The 11,716-nt window shown below is 45.3% G+C and overlaps 1 protein-coding gene across 1 annotated transcript in view; it reads left to right on the top strand.

Annotated features, from left to right (window-relative positions):
• LOC128459064 (thyroid hormone receptor alpha-like) overlaps positions 1-10,914 on the top strand; it is a 46,679-nt gene extending 35,765 nt beyond the window's left edge. The window contains 4 exon segments of the mRNA XM_053444167.1: positions 5,024-5,050; positions 8,689-8,835; positions 9,606-9,864; positions 10,634-10,914. Coding sequence (XP_053300142.1) covers positions 5,024-5,050; positions 8,689-8,835; positions 9,606-9,864; positions 10,634-10,884 — 684 coding nt within the window. The 3' untranslated portion in view covers positions 10,885-10,914.
• Positions 10,915-11,716: the final 802 nt, after the last annotated feature.

The following is an 11,716-nucleotide window of genomic DNA, read 5'->3' as shown; positions in this document are numbered from 1 at the left end:
GAGAGATGAGAGAGGAAGAAAGAAAGGAATGGAAGAGGAGAGAGGAGGTGGAGAGAGGGGAGAGGACAGACAGACATGGGGGAGACATTTAATCCAAATCTGCTGCCAGTCCTCAGAGAGTGAGAAAAGAGGAAGGATATGAATTAAATGGAGGGATGGAGGTGTGTGTGTGAGACAAGGGATGGAATTATATATCATCTGGAGTGTGTATGTGTGTGTGTACTTGTGAGTTAGTGTGGATATGTGATTTAAAATTGAATTTCGGAAAAAGTAAAAGCAGGATTCACGATGAATTGATGATGTGAAGAAGAGATCTGGAGTCAGGACGTGTCCCTTCATGACAGATCTACTGTCTCTGAGTCCATTCATGTCTCTATGTGTCCATTCATGTCTCTATGTGTCCATTCATGTCTCTATGTGTCCATTCATGTCTCTATGAGCGTTAAAGCAATTACTCAAATCACATGAATGTGTCACATGGGTTTATTTTGATAAGGAAGGTTCCTGATTGAGGGGCCTTCACAATAAGAGCTGCTTGAATTCTCTAAATGAGAAGGAAAGGAGCTTCAATGCTTCCTAACTTGTCTCCTTTAGCAGAGGAAACACTGAAGCGTCCTTAACGGAAAGAAAAGAGAAATATACCGCCACACAATTCCTTTCATTTCAATATCATCACTGGAACTTCAAACTAATATAAATATCATCATCAGAACATAATACAAAAGATATATATATATTTCCAATTTCCTAATTCCAGAATAAGTCTTCCACTTATATAATGGTTTCTCCACGTAATGTTTTCAACAGTTTTATTCTTCATTTATTTAAAATCTCTTTTGTTGTTGCTTCCTGTGAGTAACTGATGGTAAAATGTTTCCTCTGTAGAGACTGAAAACCTACTTATTAGTTTTTATCCTGTTATGTATAATTCAGTTTTCTAGTGAACTGCAGCACATTCAGGACCTTTAGTAATGAAATGTGCTGAAAGTGGATTAAACCGGAAGATTTGGACAATTATCAAGCAGAGCTGCAGTTTCAAAACTTCAATCCAATCATAAACCCCAGTTCATATTTTGAACAATTTCAATGCATCTCCGGGAAACAGGATTTTTATGTTTAGAATTTTCTTGTTTGTTGAACTACTCGACTTGTTAATCTAAAAAAGCCCTTTCTTCTTCTCCCTCCCTCCTCTCCCTCCTCTTCCTCCTCAGGTGGCCAGATGTGCCGAAGAGAAAGAGGAAGAACAGCCAGTGTTCGATGAAGAGCATGTCTGGTAAGGACTCGTCTTCTCTCCCTGTGTGTCCGTCTCCTCCAAACAATCGAGTGAACTCAGCCTCAGACAGGTTCCTGTGCCCCCCCCCCCCAGGCTCCCACTGCCTCCTGGGACTCATTACTATGATAAGCTCCCACTCAACATCTCATCTCTCCCCTCGGAGCTTTGTTGGACCCAGATGAGTTCCCCCAGGTGACCGCGGCTCAGAGCTCTGAACTTCTACATTTGTTACCAAACAGGAAAGTTCACTCAGGACGTGGAGTTTTCATAGAAAACAAACGAATAGAAAAGAACTGGATCGTCCACTAAAGTAGATAATTGTTTAACCAATTAAACATCTGACATAATTAACAGTTGTGATGGATTCTACACGGTTCATTAAACCATTAAAGTCGATCTTTGATTTGATAAAATACAGAAACTTTCTCACACTCAACTGAGTCATAACTCAATGATCATGTTACTATCAGGGGATCGGCTCATGAATGTATATGTTTGTGTGTGTGTGTGTGTGTGTGTGCAATCACCTGCTGTCGGAATATTAACAAAAACTTGTTGAGTTCTGTATTCAATATTATTGGGTATTGAATGGGGGGGGGGGTCCTTGTGCATCTACACCACAGCTGAGAGGTTGAAGTTTAAAGTGAATACCAGTTTCCAGTATCAAGAGAACTCTTCAATTCTCCAGAGAAATGAATTAATAAGCAGATGTAGAGTCCTGATATATAATGTATTTATATTTAATATATGTGTATAAATACCTCATAAGCTGCGTGTGCAGTCGTTTATCTTCCATCCTGTATCACAGTCTCCTGGGGCCCAATGCACAGGGGCTTCTTTGAGGATCCTGTCATAACTTTCTGCTCCTCTTCTCCTCCTCCTCCTCCTCCTCCTCCTCCTCTTCTCTTCCTCCTCCTCCTCCTCTTCCTCCTCCTCTTCTCCTCCTCCTCCTCCTCCTCCTCCTCCTCCTCCTCCTCCTCCTCTTCTTCCTCCTCCTCCTCTTCTTCCTCCTCCTCCTCCTCCTCTTCTTCCTCCTCCTCCTCCTCCTCCTCCTCATCCTCTTCTTCCTCCTCCTCCTCCTCCTCCTCTTCCTCCTCTCCTCTCCTGTAGCTCTCAGCGTCTCTGCTCCAGGCTACATCCCCAGCTACCTGGAGAAGGACGAGCCCTGTGTGGTGTGTGGGGACAAGGCGACGGGATACCACTACCGCTGCATCACCTGCGAGGGCTGCAAGGTACAGACGAGCAACAGACACCTTCACTCATCTTCATCTATAAGAACATATGAACACAGAGAATATAGAATAAGAAAGAGAGAATACACACAGCTCCATATAAACCGAATTAAAAATCAAATATATAATACTATACCCACTAAGAGTGTGGGGATGCAATGGAAAGGTGTGTGACAAGTTATTAATGCACATAAACAAATATGCAAAGGAGAATTTGAACATGAGTTGAATTATGAATCAAGAAGCCGATAAATGTGTTGAAGATTAGAAGGAGACTGAACTTCTGATGTGATTTAAAGCTCATATATATAACTGGTCCTGGAGCAGCAGCATCTTAATCTGGCCCTGAAGCCTGGACTCACAGAACAGAACCTGTGCAGTTCTGAGATCAGCAGCCGGAGCTGTGACTGGATCAGATCCGTCCACTCACTGAAGCCTCTTTGTGTTTAACTTCATTCTCCTGCTGGAGTTAACCAATCAGAGGCCTCTGTGTTCAGCATAATGAAGTTCATTGGTTTGTTATGATGAACATTTATTTAATCAGGTATTCTCTCTAAAGCTAAACTCCAGTTTAACTAAAGGAGCAGCACGCTACAGACGGTCTGTTGTCCTCGGGCTTCAATGGAAGTTAAACAGCAGCTTGAATGGAGATCGGTGGAAGAAGCTGTAGATCACAATCTGCACCAGTGGGAGAATGGTTCAAGTCTCCTGTCTCTGAACTGGGAGCAGCCAGGAATGATTTGAACATGGTTAATAATGAATCAAGCTTTTCTGTCTTTTATGTCATTGGTCATCACTTAATCTGGTCCTCGATTGGCCGGGGAATTGTCATTGACTTATTAGGGTTTATATCTGAGTGCAAGCGGCGGGTTCTGAGTGTAAGAGTTGAAGTCCTGCTCTCAAAGTGACAGATCACAGAGATGGGAATCAAACCTGTGACAGAAAGAACAGGTTCTAACTAACCTGTGTTCTCCTGGAGGGACAAACCAGTTAGCACTGGTAACTCTGGAAAGCTCCTTCTACTGGTGGCTCTGTTGTTATGAATCAAACACCTGTCAAGAAGAAAGTACATGAAAGTACAGGTGCTATTATACCGGTGTTATATTATTGAGTGATGGATGGACAGAGACCGATAAGCAGAAGGTGTTTCATTCTTTCTGAGCAGTTTATTTTATCATAAATTCAAAATGGAGATTTTTCCTGCTTCAACAGAGAAGTCTGCTGCTCCATCAGTCTCGTGTCAAATCTATTTCTGAGACCTTCAGTCAGGCCAGAGCTTCATTACTTAACCGCTCTTGTTAAGCAGGATCCTGCCATGAAATCACCAGCCTGCCATGTGATCTGCCCCCCCCCCCCCCCCAGACCCCACCCCTCCCACTTGTTTTGCAGCTAAGAAACACAAGAACATTTAATTGGTGGATTTAATCTTGAGGTTATGGTAAATTTAAATGTCACCTCCGTCACTGAATGGGCTCTTCTCTTCCTTCCCTCCCTCCTCCCTCTCTCCAGGGTTTCTTCCGCAGAACCATCCAGAAGAACCTCCACCCGGCCTACTCCTGTAAATATGAAGGCTGCTGCATTATTGACAAGATCACCCGCAACCAGTGTCAGCTGTGCCGCTTCAAGAAGTGCATCTCTGTGGGCATGGCCATGGACTGTGAGTTAATGAGCCTTCATGTGTTCTCACCACTGACACTCGTGTTCACACAGAGAACAATGAGGTTCAGGTGAAGCCAGAGCTGCCTGGTGATAAACCCCGCCTCCTCCACGTTAACAGACGGGACGGGAGCCAGACTAACAAGAACACGTTAAGATGGTTCCTGTCATTTTAGGAAGTTTTGGTAGTTGAGAAAAATGTGTCACACCGGGGTTGTACTTTGTGTTTTGCTTTTGTTAGCTAATATTAATATGTTATATTAATATTATGCATTTATCAAGTACACACTAAACTAAAGCTTCATCCGCACAACTACGTTTTTCTTTGAAGAGCCTTTGGAGACGTCTGATGTCTGTGATACTTTGGAAATGATGAAACTCACAAACTCTTTATGATTGGTTCTTTATTGTCACGACGTAGCCTTCTCTGATTCGTCAGGCTCCTGTCACGTGACCAGTGTAGAACACAACATGGAGAATCCATCACAGGTGGTTCTGACCCTGATGTCTTTGCTATCAGCTGCTGTTACTGAGGACACCAGATATTATTTGAGTAACTGGGATCAGTCCCCGTGTCCACTGGGAAACGATGTCTTCCTGTGTCCGTTTGAAAACACTATCTTCAGACTGATTGAGTTGTTAACTTTGTCGTTGTGTTGACATTAGCAGAACGAAGACACAACATCACAGCTGCTAACGTGGAACAGAGGTTTTATTTATATTGCTATATAAAAAAAAAAAAAAGCTCTCAGCACTTGTGACTGTTTATAAAGAATAATTTGTTGTAAAATGTGAGCAGCGTCTGTAGCAGATGTTCCGAAGCCGAGTGATTAGCTGCGAGAGACAAAGCACTGACTGTCAGTGAGCACAGGGAGGACGGGACACATTGGTCTGTGGTCCGTCTGTTCCCGGGTTCCTCCTCTGCCTCGAGGACCCGACCGAGATGAAGAGCGGAGCACACGCTCACATTCCAACATCAGCTCATTACACCTCGGATATTAATTTATATATCTGCTCGGGGAGATAAAGGAAACGGTTTCTTCTCCTCTGGACGTTTTCATGAAAACACAAACACACAACATCTGGACTTCACTTCCAGCACTCTGATTCATTGTGTTGCTTGAATTCGAGTTAGTGAAGCGGCGGTGCTTCTTTGTGTTGCACTGGAATCCTGATAATGAATAAACAGATAAATTAACAACACACACTCAAACCGTCTCATGACTTCAGAGGACTTACACTGATTTCCTTTTTCAAGCCCCAGTCGTTTTTTTTAAACGAACCCAGATCTCCATCATGCAGAGACAATGCAGAATACAACGTGCACTAACAACACATGCAACATAGAGTCCATATCTCTTCAGAGGAGGTGTAGATGAATTCATCTGGTGTTGAATGTTCAGGACGCAGCCTCGTGCACAGCTTCTCTAAAGCAGCTCCCAGATGAAGCTCTGTTTCATCCTTCTGGCCTTCAGGGCTCATCCCCCCCCCTTCCTGCAGCCGCCGCTCAATATCACACTTCATATGTGTTGAAGGTCGTCCGGCTTCGGTTCTGAGAATGTTTTAAATCCAGTGACTTTTCTCTCAGATCCGTCTGTTCCTTCAGTTTTCACACCGGAGACGAGAAGTCACATGTTCCGACCACGATTCTGCAGCCGCACGTTTCTGAAATGTGAGGCTGACGGGAAGTGATCGATGTTAAAAGTTCGTGGAGCAGAGAGATGACACGGTGGTTAAAAGCTCTCTCTGAATAAGTCATCCAGGCACAAAGCGTCAATGACAGATAGCTCCGCCGGTTCAGGTTCGTCACCCCCGCCCGTTAAGAGTCATTATTAATTATTAAAAGTCATTATGAAGAAAAAAAACCTGTTTCTCAGACAAATCCTGGCTCCTCCTCCTCTGTGGTAGTAACACAACTGTGAAGATGTGTCGTTACGAGGGATCTAGAAAGAGATGAGGAGTTTCTAGCGACCTGAACATACTCAGATATCAGAGCGGCCTTTAGAATCAGAACTTAAATCTTAAAATCAACTTTTAGATTCACTGGAAGCCAGCGAAGAGAAGCTTGAATCAGAGTCACGTGATCCTTTAACAAGATGTAACTCACTTTTGCTCGGGCAGGTGAAGAGAAAATTACAATAACTCAAACGAGAGGAAACAACAGCATCGATGACGTGAAACTCAGTTTCCTGAGTTTGAATATGAGAAGAAAGCAGATTAAACAGCTGATTTAATAAGTGAGTGTTTCTCCCCCCCCCCCCCCCCCCCCCCCAGTGGTGCTGGACGACTCGAAGCGCGTGGCCAAGCGGCGTCTGATCGAGGAGAACCGGGAGAAGCGGAAGCGGGAGGAGATGGTGCGGACGCTGCAGGTGAGGCCGGAGCCCGACACGGCCGAGTGGGAGCTCATCAAGCTGGCCACCGACGCCCACCGGCACACCAACGCCGAGGGGTCCAGCTGGAAGCAGAAGCGCAAGTTCCTGGTGAGTTTCAAACCCTTTGATGACAAACTCACTCACGTCCTCACATCCAGCTCCTCTGGAGGAGGTCAGGAGATTACCCAGAGTTCAGTGCAGCTCTGAAAACTAACTCCACCCTCTCCACTGTCCTGTGAGAAGTACGGCTTCCAGCTCGTCCATGAAAACATTACAACACATTCAAAGTAATTCATTTTGTCATATTTTCATTCCCAGGCGTCTGGATCTCGTTGGATCTGTCGTTCTGATTTAGATTAATTACTATCAGTCTCTCGCTCTTTTTTTTCTTCTTCATGTTCTTCTCGTTATTCCGAAGTCTTCGTCCCTCCAGAGGCTGGGAGTTGTTTCCACTTCACAAATCAAGCTGTCGCATGAAGGAGAGAGAGTTCTTTTCTTTTTCCAGCGGACACAGTTTTGACAGCAGCTTGCTCTCTGTGGCGCCGCACGTGCACGTGGTCGCTGACACGTGCACGTGGTCGCTGACACGCGCACGTGGTCGCTGACACGCACACGCACACGCACACGCACACGTGTCGGCGGTAACCTTGAGGTCGAGGTCACATGACTGTTACCAGGCAACTGTTTTCATGAAGGCAAATAGAAAAAGTCATATACAGATTTTTTTTTTGGATGAAAAATTGCTGCGGTGAGTCCGAGGTGAACAAAGAGGAGAACGAGTGCCGACAGATGTTCCAGTGTCTTCTGAGCTTTATACTGGGACTGGCTCTGTCCACTGTGGGGGGGGGGGGGGGGGGGGCGTCCAATGAAACATTTAAAGACTTTCAGATCAAATTGAAATGACCTCACTGTCTATTACAAAACACAGATGATCCACAACTGCTCCTGCAAGACACCAAAGACTTTTCTAACTGCAGCAAGAACCGTTCAACTCTTGTCCATTTGTTGTTTTATACATTTTGTATTTCGTCTTTTATCATATTCATACTTTTCTCCCAGTTGTTAACCCCTTACTGCCTGAATTAATTTCCAATTATAGAAAAAAAACATAATTTGTGTTTTTGGCTGTCATACAGATGATAAATTAAGTGGAGATTGTTAATTTCAATACAGCATTTACAGTCGATATAAAATTAAGGTATGAGGCAAATTAGCAACATTAGGCATAATGGGGCATAACCTAAATTTAACAAATTTTCCAGTCTCTTGTAGATTGATGCTGCTTTTGATTGAAATTGAATAACAACATATGTTTCTGTACAATCATTGCTGTTCTGTCATCACAATATTTAAAATACAGCTTAATACCTCAAAATAACTTTGCTGCACAGTCCCAGGGGGCTAGTATGTATTATCCACTTCGACCACTAGATGGCGGCAGAGTGCTTCCAATACCTTCCTTGGTATGTGTAGTATTTGCACCATCAGGCACAATCGTCACCTCGGGGGCATTAAGACCGGAATGGGGTTTGAGGCTAATTCCACAAGGGGTTAACCAAAGAGACCTAACCCTAACCCTCTTCACGTCAGCCTCGAGCTGTTTCCCGTCTTCTGTAGCTTTTCAATTCCCCGTTCCATCAAAGCAGGACAGGGATCAGCGGCTCCGAGTGGAAACCTCTCAGATAATCAGATAACTTCTGACCTCAGGCCTGTCGCGGCTGAATGCTTTTCACTTCCTGTCCCCGTCTGTGTGTCACATTCTGACTGAGGACATCGATGTTGTCAGATTCAAAACAACAAAAACAAAGACACACATTCATGTTGAGGCTCAACTCATATGTCAGGTTCTGCGTCACGGCTCATCTAATAATCTAGGAATTCCTCGTGTGTCCACTTCCTGTCACAGACGAGTACGTGAGTCTACAAATAGAATATCTAGACTTTACTCTATTTCTACACATCTATATTTATATTCTATAAGGTCTAGAGTCAATATATATTTCAAATTTCAGGTGTGTTTCAACAAATCTCTCACTTCTCTTGAATCCAGTCTCATTGGAACAACCTGTGAAATGTACAGACTGTACTGTACCGAGGCGGGTGGGACATGTCAGTGGTCGATGGTTCAATTCCCGGTGTGCTTGTGTCTCTCCAGTCGGACGACATCGGGCAGGGTCCCATGGTTCCCACCTCCGACGGGGACAAGGTCGACCTGGAGGCTTTCGGCGAGTTCACCAAGATCATGACCCCGGCCATCACACGCGTGGTCGACTTCGCCAAGAAGCTGCCCATGTTCTCAGAGGTGGGTCCAGTGTGTGTGTGTGTGTCTGTGTGTGTCTGTGTGTGTGTCTGTGTGTGTCGTACCTCCTTCACACTTGTGTTTTAAAAAGCTAAAGAAAGTGCAGAGTCGAGTTCGGACCCACGATAAGTTCAATATTAATAAAATGTGAATGAACAGGCGACCCCTGCAGTGGGGGGTGTGGCTTAACAACGTGACGTCCTCGACAGCTTCAGATCATTTTTTTAATAAAGTCATTTGTCTTCAAAGTAAAAGCATCAGTGTTTGTTTGGTTGCTTTATATCGAGCTGAGTTACAGAGCTTTTATTTTAATAAGTTGCTTCAGTTTAATTGAGGATGTAGTAGAACTCTGCTCTCTCTCTCTCTCTCTCTCTCTCTCTCTCTCCCCCCCCCCCTCTCTGTGGACGATATGATGACTCACTCCTCTCTGGTGTCGCTCAGCTCTCTCTCTCTCTCACGATCTCAGAGCGAGTGGAGCTGCAGTCTCCATGTATATTGTAGAGGTTACGTAAAGTGGAGCTCGGGACTGTGAATAGAAAATGAGTTTTTCTGTCTCAGCTGTGAAGCTCAGAGACGTGATTGAAAGAAAAGCTGTGATATCACATTTTATTATAGATTTGCAAAGGTAGATTGTTCCTCCATGGATCTGTATCTGTGGCATGAAGCTTCATTATCTACCAGGATTCATAAGCACTGAGGAGACGGTCGTGTTGACATGTTTGTGGTCTTCAGACTCTCCTTGTTGTCTCACGTGTTGTCCCCTCCGTCCCCAGCTGCCTTGTGAAGACCAGATCATCCTGCTGAAGGGCTGCTGCATGGAGATCATGTCTCTGCGCGCCGCCGTGCGCTACGACCCGGAGAGCGAGACGCTGACGCTGAACGGAGAGATGGCCGTGAAACGAGAGCAGCTGAAGAACGGCGGGTTGGGCGTGGTGTCGGACGCCATCTTTGATTTGGGCAAGAGCTTGGCCCAGTTTAACCTGGACGACACGGAGGTGGCGCTGATGCAGGCCGTGCTGCTCATGAGCTCAGGTGAGGAACAAGTCATGTGATGATCATGTGACTTCCTGTGTTATGAGTTTTTTTTTTAGTTTCTCTCCTCACGTGTTTACAGCTGAAGTTTCTTCTCTCTTGAATAAAAGATGCCGCAGAAATCTGAGTAAAATATTCACCAACTTGCAAATGAATAAAACAACGACTGAAGTCTCGGCTGCTCCTGAACTTCAATTCACTTTTTACCTTTCCACATAATTTGGCCTTCTAGAGAATTTACTAACTTTAAATCACAGGATCTGCTCACGTGTGGGAACGAGCAGTCGTGTGTTGGAGTTGTAGAATTTAATTCATCCTCCTCTTCAGGGTGAATGGAAACTGATTGATAACATTCACGTGACCCAGCTTTACAACCTGTGCCAGAAATATTGGATTAAATAATAGAGAGACAATATTTTGACCTGATTTTGGGGTTTGGGTGGAATCGGATCTGTAAAACAAAAAGCAGAACACGTTTCAGAATTCTCCACTACTGGTCAGAACCAAGTGAGCGGCCTGTAGATCAGAAAACACATTTCTTGTAGATTACTCCTCTAAAGAATTACTGTGGATTATCGGTCTCTGAATGGCCACAGACTCAGCTGGGTCCAAAGTCTCCTCAGGTCTAATCCGGTCCCGGGCTCGACTCTACAGCTGCTGCTCTGAATCAGATCTCTGCTGTGCTCATCAGGAGACCAGAATAAAAGATGGAAATGATGTTGCATTGAAATTAACGTGAACTTCTTGCTCTGTGGTGTGTGTGGTGCAGACCGGTCGGGCCTCACCAGCCTGGAGAAGATCGAGCAGTGCCAGGAGGCCTACCTGCTGGCCTTCGAACACTACATCAACTACCGCAAGCACAACATTCCCCACTTCTGGCCCAAGCTGCTGATGAAGGTGACGGACCTGAGGATGATCGGGGCGTGCCACGCCAGCCGCTTCCTCCACATGAAGGTGGAGTGTCCCAGCGAACTCTTTCCCCCGCTCTTCCTGGAGGTCTTCGAGGACCAGGAAGTGTGACGACCCCCCCCCCCCAAGGAGCACCCGGGACAGAGGAGACACGAGGGGGGGGGGGGGGCTTTGGCGTCAGAGGACAAATGTGGGAAAGACAAGTTGAGAACTTTAAAAAAAAACTGTCTTTTTGTTTTTTTTGTCCCTTTTTTTAATCAAACACCAACAAGCCCCCCCCCCCCCCCACCGCCCGCCACCAGCAAACACATCGACATCACCCGAGAGACACACACTGACAATCTGGTCATGCTGAGAGGTACACACACACACAGACACACACAGTTTAATTCCAAACTCGGTGCCATGAACGTACAATTTATCTTTATGCAAACACAAATCCCCTCAATTAACTCCTCGTGCACCTGAATGGAACCCCCCCCCCCGCCTCTCACCTCAGAACAGCATTGTTCTTTTTTATCTCTGGGACCTGACTCTCCTCACGCAGCTCCCCCCCCCCCCCCCCCCCCAGTCTACCGAGGCTCCGTGTCTGTCCACCTACCTCCCTCACAAACTGACCTCTCTCTCTCTCCGTCTGTCTCGACTACACACACACACAGACACAGACACACACAAGCAGGACTCACACGCGCCTACACTTTACCTCATACCTCGTTAATTGTGTTTCCTCGTTTGTTGCGTGGGCGGCGGTTTGTCTAATGAGAAACAAGCTCGCGCTCGGATTTGCTTCTCTGCCGGAGTCAGAAGTGACACTTTGGATGAAACGATATATTTACACACACGTTATCACGCAACTATAATAGTTGTGTGTTATTATGTCTTGTTTATATAAGACTTTTTGGGCGTGTGAATAATATGTTAGAGGGAAATAAGATGAGAAAGA

This window comes from Pleuronectes platessa, chromosome 16, assembly GCF_947347685.1.
Source record: "Pleuronectes platessa chromosome 16, fPlePla1.1, whole genome shotgun sequence".
Lineage (NCBI taxonomy): Eukaryota > Metazoa > Chordata > Actinopteri > Pleuronectiformes > Pleuronectidae > Pleuronectes > Pleuronectes platessa.
The sequence above is the reverse complement of the archived record's forward strand: the minus strand, read 5'-3'. Positions and strand labels throughout refer to the sequence as shown.